General features: G+C 33.4%; 1 protein-coding gene across 4 annotated transcripts in view; it reads right to left on the bottom strand.

Moving 5' to 3' along the window:
- ACBD5 (acyl-CoA binding domain containing 5) overlaps positions 1 to 17,315 on the bottom strand; it is a 58,718-nt gene that overhangs the window by 22,206 nt on the left and 19,197 nt on the right. For 2 of the 4 annotated variants that reach the window (XM_074266990.1, XM_074266991.1), the window contains 4 exons: positions 17,251 to 17,283; positions 6,868 to 6,993; positions 4,295 to 4,498; positions 2,398 to 2,504 (listed from right to left, as the gene is read on the bottom strand). In XM_074266990.1, coding sequence (XP_074123091.1) covers positions 2,398 to 2,504; positions 4,295 to 4,498; positions 6,868 to 6,993; positions 17,251 to 17,283 — 470 coding nt within the window. The remainder of the gene's footprint in view (positions 1 to 2,397; positions 2,505 to 4,294; positions 4,499 to 6,867; positions 6,994 to 17,250; positions 17,284 to 17,315) is intronic. The other 2 variants (XM_074266993.1, XM_074266992.1) reach the window with 1 other exon arrangement.

Here is a 17,315-nt window from a genome sequence, read left to right as displayed (position 1 = left end):
AATCACATCCACATTCAGAAAAATATTACATTTAATTCTCAAAAAATAAAAGGTCACAACTCTTTTAAAAAAAACCCAAACAGGTGGAAACCACTTAGGCAAGATGTTCATAACAAAAATCACCTATATCATGGCTCTACTTGTTATTTAGTCTAACAATTTAGTAAATCAAACCAAACAAGAGACTTGGCAGATTACTTTCCACTGATTTGATTTCAAGATTTTCCTGGTGGGATTTGGCCAAAGCTACTTCAACACTAAGGGAGAAAAGGGGCATACACATTTCCCACATAAAAAGAATAAAATTTCTGCTTAACACCAAGAACTATTCTTTCAGTGAAGAAAATAATTTTATCAGGTAACGACTAGGGTGTCACAAGGAAAAGCAAACAAGCTTAAATGGGATCCTGTCTTTTTGAGAAATAGTTTTCTAAAAAGTATCTGAACTTGATTAATAAGACATTTCAAAATGTAATATTTGGTACATCTGTTCTCTTTTTCAAGGAATTAAAAATAATTTGAAGTAGAAAACTTGGAACTAATCAACGAAAAAAAGAGAATGAATACATAGAGCTTAGTCTATTCTAGAATATTCTTGACAATTTAGACTTCATAGTAGCATTTCTTTTTGGCCTGGGTAAATGAAATTAGTTGTCTATACAATCCAATGAACTAATTATCAAATCACTTCTGTTTGGTGCTGTGAAGACAAACGCAGTCAAAATATGGCAGACCTTAATATTTATCTAACAACAGAATGACTATAGTTAGAGAAATGAAAATTAAGGAGAAGACAACTCAACTTTTTGAAAAACAAACAAACAACAACAACAACAACTCAAAATTACTGAAACCAGGGCAATGATCTGGTGTAGTAGATAGAGCACCAGCCCTGAAGTCAGGAGGACCTGAGTTCAAATCAGGTTTCAGACACTTAACACTTCCTGGCTGTGTGACCCTAGGCAAGTCACTTAACCCCAATTGACAAGAAAGAAAGAAAGGAAGAAAGAAAGAAAGAAAGGAAGGAAGGAAGGAAGGAAGGAAGGAAGGAAGGAAGGAAGGAAGGAAGGAAGGAAGGAAGGAAGGAAGGAAGGAAGGAAGGAAGGAAGGAAGGAAGGAAGGAAGGAAGGAAGGAAGGAAGGAAGGAAGGAAGGAAGGAAGGAAGGAAGGAAGAAAGAAAGAAAGAAAGAAAGAAAGAAAGAAAGAAAGAAATCTAGGTGCAGCTAGATGGTATGGTGATTCTAGCACTGGCCCTGGGGGCAGGAAGATCTGAGTTCAAAGTCCCTCAGCAGCTTTTCAACAGTGAGGTGATTCCAGCATCACCTCATATGATGGAAAGAGCCATCAGCATATAGAAAGAGAACTACAGGGACTGAAAACAAATGAAAGCAGTCTTTTCACCTTTTTTGTTGTTTTTTGTTATTTTTTTCTTTCTCATTTTTTCTCCTTTTCATCTGATTTTTCTTGCTCAGCATGAAAAATATGGAAATGCTTTTAGAAGTATTACATATATTTAAGCTATTTTGGATTGCTTGCTGTACAGAGAAGGGGGGTAGGAAGAAGAGAGAAAAATTTGGAACACAAAGTTTTATAAGGGTGAATATTGAAAATTATCTTTGCATATATTTGGAACAAAAAATAAAAAGCTATTATGATATTACAAGTACTTAACCTTTATTTACCCCAGTTTTCTCAACTGGAAAGAGGAACAGTATTATCGTTTTTTTAAATGAGATATTTGAAAAGCACTTAGCATTGTGTGTGCCACATAGCAGGTGCTCAATAAATGCTTATTTCCTTTTTTTCTATAAATTTCTTTTCAGGGGTAAAAACCAGAACTATTTTGAAGGAAAATAACCTACAAATTTCAAACAAATATAAGCAGCTCTCCAGCTGTTTTTAGAGATCATAGCATAGAGGAATTCCAGACAATAAATGTACATTTAGTTTTCTTTTTTATATAAATTTTTGCAAACATCTTTCTAGTCTAAATTGCAATCATCTGAAGGGATAAATTGGGAACCGGGAATGTTAATTACACTTAAAAACAGTCTAAGTGGGATAGTGTGGGTATTCTTCAATGTTTCAAGTCAATTATTTGCCTCTTTAAGAAGTTAGCTTCTAACTTAAATCAAGATCTACAGCTGGGATCTGTATCTTAAAGAACCATCTCTTTATTTCACATGTCTCAGGGTATTTAAACTGAGAATTTTAGAGAATTTAAATAATTCTTAGAGAGAAAAAAACCAAAAAAATTTTTTAAATTATCAAGTGGTAATAAAATACAAATGACATAATTTTAGAGGTATGTTTTCAAAGTGATGAACAGATGCTGTGCATGTAATTCCTGATAAACCACTTTGAAAACTTACCTATTAGAAAATGTCATTTTTTTACCTCTTCTTGTCCAAATTGTTCCATAGAGTCACAGTAAACTTCACTGTCTGAATCACTCGTCAAATGCTGAATTCCTGAAATATCTTCAACATGATCATCACATATGCCTGAAAATAATCAACAAATGCTAAGTTAGTATGACAATGCTGTAAGATAAAAACGCCGCATTAATTCAATTATGAAAAGTTCTTGTGTAAAAACTAACAATAGTTCAGATTTCCAAATGGGGAGAAAAACATGGAATTACATCAAATTTAAGCTTTTTTTTTTCTAATTTGCTAAGTCTTAAATGAAACTGATGATGCTTATCTGAAAGGTTTCAAGTGCTATCTACTGATTGATGAAAAACACATCACCGTATAATAAATAAGCTAAATTTTTGCCAATAACATAAAAATTGCAAGAGAGACTTGAAAGAAAGAAAGAAAAAAAGACAGGTCAAGGACTCTCCAGAGATGAAACTGAACTTTGTCTCTGGTCATATTTATTAACAACACAAATTCCAGAAGGGATTGAAGGCAGTAGAAGAATGTACATGAAGCATTTTAAAAGTTTTTAAGCAAAATTTGAAAAGAGGAACAGATAGGACAGCTCAGGCCATCATTAAGACCTTATAATCCAATTCCTCCTCTAACACATATTAGCTAAGAGTGTGACCCCAGGGAGGTCCCTTACTTTCACAGGGTGCTAAGCTACTCGCTAAGACAATAAGATGCTGATCAACAGTGTAAAGGGCATTCATTCCTGATGAAATCACAGAGTTCAATAATTAATGTCCATAATAAAAATGAACTATGAAATTTGCTGGAGAAGGAAATAGCAAATCACTCCAGTATCTTTGTCAATAAAACACCAAATGGGGTCACAAAAAGATGGGTATGACTGAAAAACAATTGAACAACAAAAAGAAATTTGCTTTCTGGAAATATTGCAGTAAAACAATTTTATAACTGAAATTACTAATATATAAAATACCTACATTAAAAAAAATATTTATTTTTTTTTTTTATAATATTATCCCTTGTATTCATTTTTCCAAATTATCCCCTCCCTCCCTCCACTCCCTCCCCCCGATGACAGGTAATCCCATACATTTTACATGTGTTACAATATAACCCAGATACAATATATGTGTGTAAATACCAATATAAAATACCTACATTTTTGATGCAGTTGCAGCTAAGAAAATATACCAGGTAAAGTATAACTATAATACTCCTTAGCTAAACAACAGGAAGCCACAAACACAGTGGTCAGCCACATGAAGAGCACCTAATTTATAAAATTATATTCTTTCTTATTTCCTACAAAACTGCAAGTGCAAGAGTTAATTGACTGAGACTTACAATGAGCAATGGGGGCCAGGAACAAAAGTAAATAACTTCAAAGGTTATATTTTAAAATGTTACATAATTGCAGAAAACTCTACTTCCAAACTTTGCAAATAAAAACTTTTTTTTAGTCTGGGCCCAAATTCAAAGCTACAACATTAATTCCTCACATGTAGATTCATGAAAACCAGCCCAGGAAGATCTCTTCTTAGAAATTACTTTGTTAATAATCTATTACCATAAACACTTAAAGTACCCACACTGTATTTTTTTAATAGTCTAGAATTGAAGCTTGCTTAAATTGTTCAAATAGATTTTCATTGATGTGCAATTTCTATTAGAAACTGACCATAACGGGGGGAGGGAATAGAAGGAGGGGGGGGTAATTTGGAAAAATGAATACAAGGGATAATATTATAAAAAAAATATATATATATAATAAAAAAAAATGCAAAAAACAAAAAAAAAAAAAAAAAAAAAAGAAACTGACTATAAAATTACTGAATCTTGAGGTAATTCAAGTCTTGCCTAAGGAGAATGAAAACACAATTAGTAGTGCTTAGTACCTTGATGAATGCTGACAGTGGTTTGTCCAGTTTGTTTTAAGTTTTGGTCCTCATTTTTTACTTCTTCAGTGCTTGAGCCATTTAAGGAAGAACTGGCATGAATATCATTTGGTATATCTTGGAGAATGTTGTCTTGGTCATAACCATTAGTGAAAACAATTTCCAATTCTTTATTGTCAGTGGGCTCCGGTATCACTTCCTTAGCTTTTATACAAAAAAAAAAATAAAAGTTCAAATCAGTCAACACTTGACCAGTCAGATGAGAATTATTCATATTTCATACTACCCTCTTATAATCCCTAGTGATTTACATCCTTTTAAAGCAGTTCCCACAGCATGTGTGCATAGAAATTCCAAGATGTCTTCAAAACTACACTGACTTTTCTGGCATCTTTTGAAAACTCATTTCATTGGGATAGGCAGAGAGGTAACCCCTGCTCTAAACCTCCTCCGGACTTGTAACAAAGCATACAAAATTCTATACCTCCATCTCCACAATGTGTAAGTCTCAAACACACACACACACACACACACACACACACACACACACACACACACACACACACACACACCCAATAGTTACTGGAAAGCCTTTTCTGAAAGGTGAACTGTTAGTTGTCTGAATTCAAATCCAATCTTCATCTTACCTGGGTCTTTCCAACTAACCAAACCTTACCCTACCTTTTGCAGGAAACATTTCCTTATAAATCAAATATTAGGACACATTAAATTTCTTTGAGTGTATGAATAAGGTAGTATTAAAAGTACAATCATATGCTTGCTGTCTTTACAAGTATTTAGAAAAATAAAATATTATAGAAATTTTTTTTTTTTAAAGAACAGAGACTGATTTGATTAATTTCTAAAAGAAATAGAAATCTAAAGAAAAGCTTCATGAATTTGGAAAATTTAGGCTTGAATGCTAGGCAATTTTAAAAAGAATACAGTTTTTAGTACTTTTAAGTATGTATAATAATAAACTATTAACAAAGTATTTTCAAGATGACATCTTCCTAGATGAGTCTTCTTTCTTAAGTAAAGTATACTGGCAACTACAGCATTAATAAAATTACAAACCATACTAAAGTTCACCAAAAAAAATTGTTCTCTTAAATAAATAACATCTCCCTTCTGCAATCTTAATACTATTAATTTAATAAATTCTTATTCAAAGACACTGAAAAGTTAATCTTCAGCTTAGCCCAATGCTGAGTTAGTAAGGTCTGAATTCATGAAGTCTTAAGATTTTTCCTATGCATTTTTAGAGTTGTGTTCTAAAAAAGTAGATAGAGAAATACCTACATTTGGTCAAAATGGTTTGGGGGGGGAGATTCTTGATATAGTACAATAAGTTCTTGATGTAGTACAGTAAGTTCTAAGCAACTTCGTCCTCCTGACGAAGAGAACCTTCTTTTGTATTGATAGCCTTGGACTATTGGAATATCAATTTTCAAATATTTCAAGGTTAGTGAAAAAATAAAATTAGCTCAATCTTATCATAGTCACATAAACATAAATAAAATGTTGATAGTAACTGTAGTAAAATGAGGCATGCTACTGTATTCTTGAGTCTGTATACATGGCTTTTTATGTGGCCTAGAAACAACTTTCTCCCACTGACACACTTCCCAAGATTCTATTAGTTGACTGTGAAGAGATGTTCTGGCCCAGAATAGTTCAGCCTTCCTTGCCCAGAGCTGCTCCATAACTAATAATGTCATTAATAGAAAGCTAGCCTTAGTCAAGTGAGACTGTGAAGTTGGTGAATCAGAAGGGCCTTTCTGTTTTATCCTTTTCTACAATTTATTCTCCTTATTCCCTAAACTCGTATTCCAAGCATTTAATGTTCTCAGACTTTTCCCTGATTATTCACTGAAGCACTCTACAATCCAGACTTCTCCCCCACTTCAAAACTTCAGTCTTCTATCTCATTCTCCTTGTCATCCTTTCTCTTAGCCTAATTAAACTAATTCTCAAGAAGATATTGGTTGAGAAAGGCTTAATATATTTCCCTTATATATATATATGAACAAATATAAACACAAAACATTCATCCTATTTTTGTACTAAAAATACTATATTTCTCACTTCTTTTTCCTCCTGTTGAGATTCATTACATTTACAAACACACACACACACACACACACACACACACACACACACACACACACACACACATACACACACGAAGAAACAAACATGCATTTTAACAAGGAAATAATTCCTTAACCCAAAAAAATTTTCCTTATGAATGACTTCTTTTTGGACAAATTTGGAATGAATTCCAATAAATGATTTCTTTTTGGACAAACGAGTCTTGCCCAACACCTCAACTCAAACTGCAAATATTACAATGGAAAAGGTAGTTATTAGTGGTAAGAATAGTCTAAGAATAGAAGAATAGTCTCCCTAGTCTGCAGATGAATTAAGCAGGCCTATAAGAATGGGAGTTCTGGCCAATTTGGGTTTTGTAGCAGATATCACAGGTGGTCATCAAATACACACTAAAGTTTTGGCCAACCCAGGTAAAGCTGAATTACTAGGCAAACTGTTTGAAAAACTATCATTTTTACTTTGCTTGGCTTCTTTTACTTCTTCTTGGTTCTCATCTTCTTCAGATTCAGCTCCACTATCACTGCTTTCAGCTTTCCCATTTACAGTTTTGACCTTTGGAGTAGAAGACAGGACATTGCCAAGATCTAAAATGTAAAATAAGACATTTAATTTAATAACTCCAAATCAAAGTGCTTAATCACTAACTCTAATTCTTTAAAAATAAACAATGATTGTGATACATATTACAAATTATTTTAAAATTATAAACTGATAATTATACTATTATTACCTTTGAAACTTCTATTCCCTCGTTTTTGGGACTTATTATGTTAACACCTACAAAATAAGTATACCTACAAATGAGGAATTCCCTTTAAAGTGGCTAATGACTTTAATATGTCATGCTATTGACAACAAAAATGCAGTCTCTTTAGTTCAGATCACTTGTAGCAACACTATAGTGAAAGTTATTTTCAGAATTTACATATTTAACACTGGTTAAGGACAGAATTTTTTTTCAACACACAAGTTACTTTCAAAACTGACATTACGTTTATTAAATCTATTAAATAATATTTTGAATATTTGGTAAGGTAAAGGAAAGCAAGCTTCCAACTCATTCCACAGCAGCAAATGGGGTAGTGCGAGAAGTGTATTGACTTTTTCAGTTTACTAAGATCAAGCAGTGCCTTATGTGTCCAACTTTCTACCAAAAAATTTCTAAATGTTTGCAACCTTACAGGAAAGACTCTGACAAGCTAGAGAGCACTGAGGAAAAGGTGATAAAAAATGGTAAAAGGTCCTAGACTGGGTCATATAAGAATCAGCTAAAGAATGGGGGTATACTGAATCTAGGAGAGATAAGATTGTTGGGAACTATGCTATTTCTTTTTAATTTAGAGGACAGAGGTATAAACAATGGATGGACCTTTCAGAGATATGGATTTAGGTGCCATGTAAAGAAAAAAAATCTATCTTCTCTCCTTGGCCAGAGTTGTTCCATAACTAATTGTTATCATTTGAATTCAGAGCTATCCAAAAGCAGATAGACGGCCTCAGAGATAGTATATCCCTCTCCCCAGACAACTTCAGCTCACAATGGGATGACCCCTGGTCAGATAAGTTGTAGACTGGATTCTTGGTGGGCTACACATTGTATTTGATGGCCACTGTGCTCTCTTCTCACTCAGATTTTGGGATTCAGTGAATATTTTAGACTTTACAGAAAGCATACCCTAAATAGTAACCTAGTAGAAGCACTGACTTTCTAAAATGTGTCTTAAAAGAAGCAAATAAGGCACCAAGGAGAACAAAGAGTAAGTATTTCAGAAATTCTTTTGTTGCTTGTTCTTCATTTTTGAAGAGGACATCAAGGAATGATACTGTGACATGCAAGTGAATTGGATATCAGTGAGGAAGGCAATCAAGATCACTTGCCTCACTCTCTCCTCCAGAGCCGTTTGGATCTAGTGGCCATACAGAGATCAGGACTGGAGAGGACCCTGGATGAAATGGGAGACTATGGCATTTTTAAGCTAAGGTCTTTAACATCTAAGGTCTTAGTTTGACTGAGGCCGTACCCATTCAATGATTAAAGTTGGGTAGCAATTGAGGCAAAGAATCTCCTTCTTCACCTAGGTACAAAAAAACAAAACAAAACAAAACAAAAAAAACCTAAATAAATCTAGGAGGGAAAGACCCTTAGAGATTGGCCAAAGCAGAAGAGATTGCTATTTACTTTCAATCTGACACCATCCAGTTAATTAGCTCCCACATGCCAACTTCTTATGGCTGGATGAATCATCTCCCTTGGTCATCCATATCACACTAGGTGCAATTCTACATGAAAGCCATGAAGTCAAATGTGAACGCCAATCTTAGGCATCACTTCTTGCCCTCGCTCAAAATAAATAGAAGTCCATGAGGACTTGCTACATGACAAAGAATTGATACTGAATTTCTTCCTTTCTCTCTGTTAATTATTTCTTTAATCACAAGAACAATCAGGTGGTTTTGCTTCCCTTAAAGCAGGCTGGATAGTTCAGTGGATGGAGTCAGGAAGACCTGAGTTGAAATCTAGACACTTACCATCATCTGTGGGATCCTTATGGGGATAAGGGCAAGTCTCTTACCCGACTGTTTTAATCCACTGAAGAAGAAATGAACAACCACTCCAGTATCTTTGCCAAAAAAACCCCCCACAGACAATATGGTGCACAGGGTCACCAAGACCCAGACCCAGTTGAACAACAACTAGTAGAGAACAAAGGAAATGATTCTTGTCTCTAAACTAAAAACATCAATAAAATCATTTACAGTATGAGGGATAACAAATGGATCACCTGAGCATTGCCTTGGTATTTATGAAATTAATTAAAAGATTAAGAGGACCATCTCCAGTCAACTGGGGAGACCCCTTTTGGAAGATTTATAGAAAGACCTGGACAAGAATTGCTCAGGACGAAAAGACAGGATATCAGAATAATTGCAGCATCATGAACTAAAAAAATAAAGCAAAAACAACAAAAATGAAGATACTGTGTAATCATAGTGGCCACACTTGACTTTTAGAGAAGAATTGTGAAAATTTCTCCCTTTCCTCCCCCACCCCCATCTTCACAGAAATGGAGATATAGGAATACAGAATATTGCAAATGCTATCAGACTTGTTGGACATGCTGAACACTGTATCATTATATTATGTCTGGATTTTATATTCCTAATCTGTCCCTCTGATCAACTTTTTGGGGAAAAAAAAAGTTCTAACAATTCCCTTTATTTCTTCTACATTTGAGAATTCTCCTTTATTATTCCCAACATTGGTAGTTTGGTTTTTGTCTCTCTTTTTAAAAATAACATGAGCTAGTAGTTTAATAATAATAATAATAATAATAATAATAATAGCTAGTATATATATAGCTAGTATTTCTAGCTATATCAACAAAAAGGGATCTCCAGTTGACTTAGAAACCCACAAATTAACATTAGCTATGTTGTATTGTATGTTTATTTATTGTATTAACCATTTTCCAGTTGAATTTAATCAAGTTAATTGTGGCCCTACAGATTTTGCTGCCTCTGCTTTAAAGTCTGCACAGTATCCTTTATGATAGTAGCTGCCACAACTTCTATGATTCTGACCATAGTTTTTTGGTATTTGGCTTCTATTTAGCTCATCATCTTTTTTTTCTTTTATCTAAAAGATTTGGATTTGGGCAACGGTATTTCTGGAGGTTTTCACTGTGGGGTTTCTTTTAAGAAATAACAGATTTTCTTTTCACTTTGTCCTGTAGTTCTAATAAATACTAACACTTGAAATATGGTGGGGTTTTTTTTTTTTTTTTTTTGAGGGGACACCATAGTTTTCAATGATGAGATTAATGACTAAAATTGATCCTTCTTGACATGTTTTCCAGGTTAGCTATTTTTATTCACTTATCATCTCACTTATAAATTCATTCATTTATTCATAAGCAGATCTCTTATATTTTCCTTTTCTTTTTAATCTTTTGATTTTGTTTTAGTACTTCTTTTTGTTTCATGAAATCAGTTTTTTTTTTAGTTCATTCTTCTTATTATTATAAGGCCTGCAACTTGAGCGAGTTTTTTCACCTTTTGTTCTAAGTTTTTTGCTATTCTTTCCTTCAGAGCTCTTATTTCACCCCTAATTCAAATGCTTATTTCTTGCTTAATTTCTTCCAAAACTCTTATAGCTCTAGTGGTCAAGCCAAGTTTTCCTCTGAGGTTCTATTTGTAATTATTATAGTTACTTTTCTGAGTTTCTCTCTTAGGTATCTCAAGGCCCAATAAAAAATTTTTTTTTAAAGTATTGTAGTGGGTATTTACCTAGTGATAGAGATCTCTGGATCAAGAGCATGGACATTTTAGCCACTTTTTTTCACATAATCCAAATTGCTTTCTAAAGAGATTTTGCTAATTCTAATTCTTTAGCAACAGCTAAAGTTCTGCATCCTTTGGCACTATTTTATCTCTTAAAAAGTGATGTAATTCTCCGTATTTGACACCCATGGATTTCTTAATCTCTTCAAAGAGGGAAGGGAGGAGAATGTGGCTTATCATATTTTTTGGAGGCAAGCCTTTTCATTTTTAATTTGCACTTAGTTTTTATTATTTTGCTATTATTTCCTTTTCTACTGTTGATATATATTACTGCTTGCTTTATATGAATATCAGTTCCTATGTGTTTCGCTGCTTTTGTATTCATCATACTCTTTTATTCTTGCTGATCAGTAATATTCCATTAGGTTCATGGGCCACAATTTGTTTAACCATTACCCAAATGATAGGGCACATATTTTGATAATACAAAAGTATTATAAATGTTTTGATGTGTATGAGGACTTTTTGTCATTGACCTCTTTGGGGTATAAACCTGACAGAGGAATTTCTGTGTCAAGTGACTTTGTCTAATTTCAAATTTGAACCAAAAATCAAACAACATGCGCTTATCCTTCCACAACCCCTCCAGCATGGACTATTCCTTGACAATTCTGCCAATTTGCTAGATATAAACCGAAACATCTGGGTTGTTTTTATTATTTTAATTGATTTAGAACATTCTTTCATATGGCTTTTGAAAATGAATTTCTATTGATAATTTTTAAAAGAAAGTATTATAGTGAATATATTCTTCTGTGCCAGGGTCAGGTTGCATCCCCTTCTCAAATGGGGTGGGATCAGGCCCTTGTTTGGTCCTATCTTCACTTTCTGGATGGTGATTTCTGGGTGATGACTTCCATTTTCCTAGATGTGTCTACCTCAGGATGCTTCCAAGTCTCCAAGGTCCTTTGGCAGAATCTCCAGCTGGCAATCCTGAGTCTTCTGTTTCGACTGTTCCTCTCTTCGATTTTCTGGTCAAGATACTGACTCTAACAGTTTGCCTCTTTGAGTGTCTATGATTTTTGGCTGTTTTTTTTTTGTTTTTGTTTTTTTGGTGAGGTTCTGAGTCGGACAAAGGAGATAACTGATATTTTCCCCTGTCAGTGTTCAATCTGGTACTCTTTTAAGATCACTGTTGAAATACTAGTGGGAGAACTTGGTTCCTCTGACTTTTCATATGATCCTCTTAAGTGGAAGCCCCTTTTGGCTCTGATCCTATTACTATTGGTGTGCCAGTATGCCAACAATCATTTCCCAGGATCTCTGCCCCATACAGGTAGCCTTACAATCTAGAACAAGGACATAAAGCAAAGAGTCTAAAGCTAAAGAGTTCTAACTTAAGGGAAAATATCTTAGTGTGCCAATTTATTTTCAATTGTGGATGGACAAGATAAATACAAAATAACTTTGGCTGAATAGGAAGAGGTCAATATTATATAGTTTATAAAAATACAATAGCTATTCTTAAATAATTTATCCATAATCTCAATGGAAAACAGCTAAGAGACAAATAAATGAGTTGTCTGAGGATCATTTTTAATACTAAGATTTATTTAATATTAATAAGAATATTGAGTTAAGAGCATCTAAATTTTATGAAAATTATAAATATTAAACTCTATCCAAAGTGGAAGGAACAATATTTTTGTTTTATAGGTATAAATATATATAGGGTTTTATAGTCATAAATAATTATATATAGGCATAGATAATTACATATAATTAATTAGAAGTATAAATAATAGTATTTCAAAGCATTTTAGGTTTCCTGAAATAAAGGTTCATCTGAATTCAAGTTATTACTGCACTTTTACAGTAGAAAATTTTCAAAGAGATAATCACTATTTAAAAAAACTACTGTTTGTCTTCTCAAATTCTGTCCTCCCTCTCCCTTCTTTTTAGAAAAAAGTGATAATGTAGTGCTTCACTATACACACACACACACACACACACACACACACACACACACACGAATGTATGCAAGGATGAATAAAAAATCAGGAGCACAGAATGGGGCAACAGAAAGTGTACAGTTCAGATCCTGACTAAAAAGGCTGGAACTCAGTTGTTTTGGAAGCTACAAAAGTTATCATCAACAAGTATTGAAAAGCAAATATTAGTGGATATCCAATTTCAAAACTCTAATACTTTCTCTGCTCTAGTATAAGCTCTAAATAAGTCAAAATTGTGGATCAAGACTAAATGATTTCTCAACAGAATCCTGAAAAATGGCTAAGAGATAGGAGTTTCAGTTAAATGTACATGTCAGACCTTTATTTTTATTTATTTATTTATTTTTAACCAACAAATGCATTTATCCAGCTAGATACTTAAAAGAAATCATAGAATTTATATAGATGAGAAAATCAGATTAGAATTATATCCATTTACCCACTGCATAAATAATGTTAAATATTATTCTCTCTCTTTTTTTTTTTTTTGATTGTGTTACATTTTTATTTTGTCAAATATTTCCCAATTACATTTTTTTCATGTCAGACCTTTAAATCTTCAAGAGTTTCATTCCTAGAGCCACAATAGCATGATATCCTGGTGGGACTAGGATGCTAATACAATATCACCAAATGGAAATCTTGGACTCTTGTAGAAATGTGGTCATTTCTGATTTCAATAACATCACTATAAGAAAGCTCCAGACTCTTGAAAAGCCCGGGATTCAAATCCTGCCTCCAATACTTAGTCATTTTCTGAACACCCACAATTCAGTTTGTTCCTGAGCACCAAAGTCTTTAATGTACACAAGTGAAATCACAATGCTCCTCTTAACTACTCATTTTAGAAGCTTGTTGCTGGAAAAACACCTAAAGACCATAAAAATGATTTATAAGCAGTCTCACAATTCAGTTTCATCCATCAAACATCTCAGATCCAATACAAGCTGCCAGCCCAAACTACAAACAATGCACTATTTGTGAGCCTCCCTTTTGTGCCTGGATAAGCTGTGGTCTTTGACATGTCTCTCCTTGGCGGCTTTCTCTGCATACTGAACGTATCATAAGTAAGACACAGTATTAGCTGATTTGAAGGAAGTCCTGGAATGGCTCCATAATAAATGAGCAAAGACTCCTTTATGTGTATTTAAAATGAGAAAAACTATCTACTTCATCACTTATTCCACTTCCTGAAACACCTCGGTATTCCTTGGCTTTCATTATACATATGCACACATGATTCAAAACTATTCTGTTTGTGAAACCTGATGATTACAAAATTTAGCAGTATGGAAATAAAGGGTGGATGGGAAGAGAAAAAGAATATTCTCAAACTTTAAAAAAGTGATTTAAAATGTGTCTTTTCTATTTCTGTCATTGGTGGGATTTTTGACTACTAAAATGGACATGAAAAGGTTAATCTAAGTTTCATAAATTTAAGTTTCAATTTCAATGGAATATTTATAATGTATTGGCAAGACTGGCTTAACTTGTTATGAGATGTTATCATGCCTGCTTAACTGCTCTGGTACAACAGACCTTTTATAGTTTAATATGCTAAGATAGAAATGGAGATCCACGGTAACTTCTCAGTCTTAAGCAATCTGAGGAGTCAACACGGTATAATGCCTTAGTGGACCATACAATGAATTTTTAAAGAATGAATTAAGTAAAAAAAAAAAAAGCCAAATAAAGAATAATTCTATGATAACTATAGTTCAAAGTACTGGTCTCACTTTGATAAAATAGCACAAGTTTTAAAAAGTAAAAAAAAATTAATAAATAAAGCAACAAATAAATGTAAAAGGGAACAAATCTATCAGAATTTCTAAAACCATGTGAGGAAGTAGAAATATCACTTAGGAAGATGAATTAAGGAACAGATGTTGTATGTAGAGGAAGATACACACACACACACATACACACACACACACACACACACACAAAATCTCTGCTAGAATTGACCATTTTAAAGGCATTCTGGGATTGGTTTTCAATGTACATAGGTTAGAAAATATTCCAAAAGAACAGAAAGATTTTGAAAGTTATTAAGAAAATACTAACAAGGGCAATTAGGTGACACAATGGATAGAGCACCGGCCCTGAAGTCAGGAGGATCTGAGTTCAAATTTGACCTCAGACACTTATCACTTCCTTGCTGTGTGACACTAGGCAAGTCACTTAACCCCAATTGCCTCAGCAAAAAAAAAAAAAAAAAAAAAAAAAAAAAAAAAAAAATCTACCTACTAACAATTATCTACCTACATATTTACTTTTATCTCTATCTGATACATATGAAGACATATGTTCAGTTCCCTAATCAAAACATGAAAAACGGCTGAAAGGCTCCAATTTTTCTAGTATAGGAGTCTCCTACATGGCCTTCTTGCAGCCAGTTTGTCTCTTCTGATACATTCTTCACAGAGACCAGACTGATTTCTTTATGAACAGATACAATCAAGGTATCTTTCTCTATTCAAACCCCTTCAACTACTCACTATCATCACTAAACATCTTAACCTAGCATTCCATTCAAGGACTTCCAGAATCTGATGTCACCATATGTAATTCAATTAGACAATGCTAAGGCACAGAATGAGATGCTGCACAAGTCTCTGGAAAACACAGACAAAAAAGAACACTCTCTGACTTCAAAGAACACATGTTCTACTACAAAAATACACCAGGCATACAAATAAGTAAATATAATACAATTTCAGGAAGGCCAAAACACTAATAATTGAGAAGGTGAAGTTAATCAGGAAAGATTTCATGGCTACATCCGACCTGAGGCCTGAAGGAACAAAGTGAACACAGACTACCTTCCACACACATGAGGGAAAGTGGGGGCAAAGAGACAGGAATAGGAATGTCCGATTCAGGGAACAATAATAGAGCCATTTGACCCAGACTTAGGGTGGAGCCATACTGTGAAGGCCTTATTACATTGCCAGGCTGAAACATTTGGTATTCTGAAGGCTGGAGGAAAAGGTCTCAGAGCAGGAGAGTACCATGGTCCTTTTGAAGACTGATGTCATGCTGTTCCATCTCTGCCTCTAGCCCTATCTATCCTTTAAGGCTGCTCTCAGGTGCCACCTTACTTCATCCAGCGAGCTCTTCAAGACTGCCCTAGTTAGAAATGGTCTATCCTTCCCTGGCTGGTGTATTGTATTTTATACTTTTCTAATGCACATAACTACAGTACAAAATACAAGCTACAGATATGTGTCATGTGTCATTTGTTATAAATAAGTTTATTGAGTTTATTTATAAGTTGGCCTTAAAATTCTGAATTCTAATTTTTTTCATTCCAATCTGACTGGACTGAAGGGACTTAGTGCAAGTACAACTTATTAGGAAATATCCCTGCACTGACAAAATTAGATCAAGCAATGCATTCAAAGAAGCAGCACTAAGCTCTTTTCTAACAAAAGCTGTCTTATGAAAAGGTTAAAGGTGAAAAGAAATCATGAATTAGAAGGGAGAACTTCCAGTACCATTCCCTTGCAGATTCAACAGTAGTGAATATATACTTATAATAAAGATTACAGATTCAAATCCAGCTACTTCAAATACAGCTATTATAATCCATAAAGATGAATGCTAAAAACAGTCCCCGCTTCCTGCTGAAATTATAAATAAATTTCTACCTTAAGTATTAGCCTAGCATTCAAAATGAACATTTAGAAATATTTGCATCTCACATCTTTGTGATTAAATTTAAAGTATCCCAATTAATTTCAATATTCAATAGCATAATTTTTTCATTTCTATAAAAATAATTTTCAATCAATATATTAAAAAGTCTTCTTGACAACCTTTGTTTTTCTAATTTTATCCCAAAGAATTTAATCAATGACTTCACTAATGAATAGTTTTATCCAAGATTCACTTTGGTAAAATTTACTGAAAGTATCTTACAGCAGTAAACAGTAAATGGGAGAAAAGTTATCTTAACTATAGTATTGCTACAATGTGATTTCTGAAACAGTAAGAAAAATATGGATTTAACTTAAAAGAAAATCAATTAAGAAAAATTTTGTCATAATGACATAATAACTTAGTTGCCACCTGTCAGATTTTGTAAAAATCTTTGCATTGTATGTGATACTAACCCCAATAAACAAACAACCATCTTAAACACACATGACTGGAGGAAAGCAAGCCAACTACAATAACGACAATTCTAGATACTACCATGAATAATAGCATATGGCCATCAGAACAAAGATAAAGGATTTAAACTATCATTGTACTTATAAATATGCAAAGAAAAAGCGAATTTTATATTGTCATTTGTAGTAACATTCATTATTGGTTTTTAAAATCATCCCTCTGTCAAATCCCTCTTGTCACTAAGACAAGTTTTAAAGGTAATTTCTGTAAAAGAGAAAAAGATCTCTTTTTGAAAATATACATAGAGTATTTATTTTCAAGTGACATCTCACAGGTGGCAAGTTCAATAACAGTTGCAAAATTTTGAGTAGCATTCTCTTGACAGATAAAACAAAAATGAAAATATGAATATGTAAATTTTATCATTCCTACCTTCTAAATATTTAGTGACTTTCTCCAATCGGACTGGTATATAAAAATAAGAGAATGAATTTTTA

Source organism: Sminthopsis crassicaudata, chromosome 5, assembly GCF_048593235.1.
Source record: "Sminthopsis crassicaudata isolate SCR6 chromosome 5, ASM4859323v1, whole genome shotgun sequence".
Lineage (NCBI taxonomy): Eukaryota > Metazoa > Chordata > Mammalia > Dasyuromorphia > Dasyuridae > Sminthopsis > Sminthopsis crassicaudata.
This window is presented reverse-complemented; position numbering and strand designations above follow the sequence as displayed.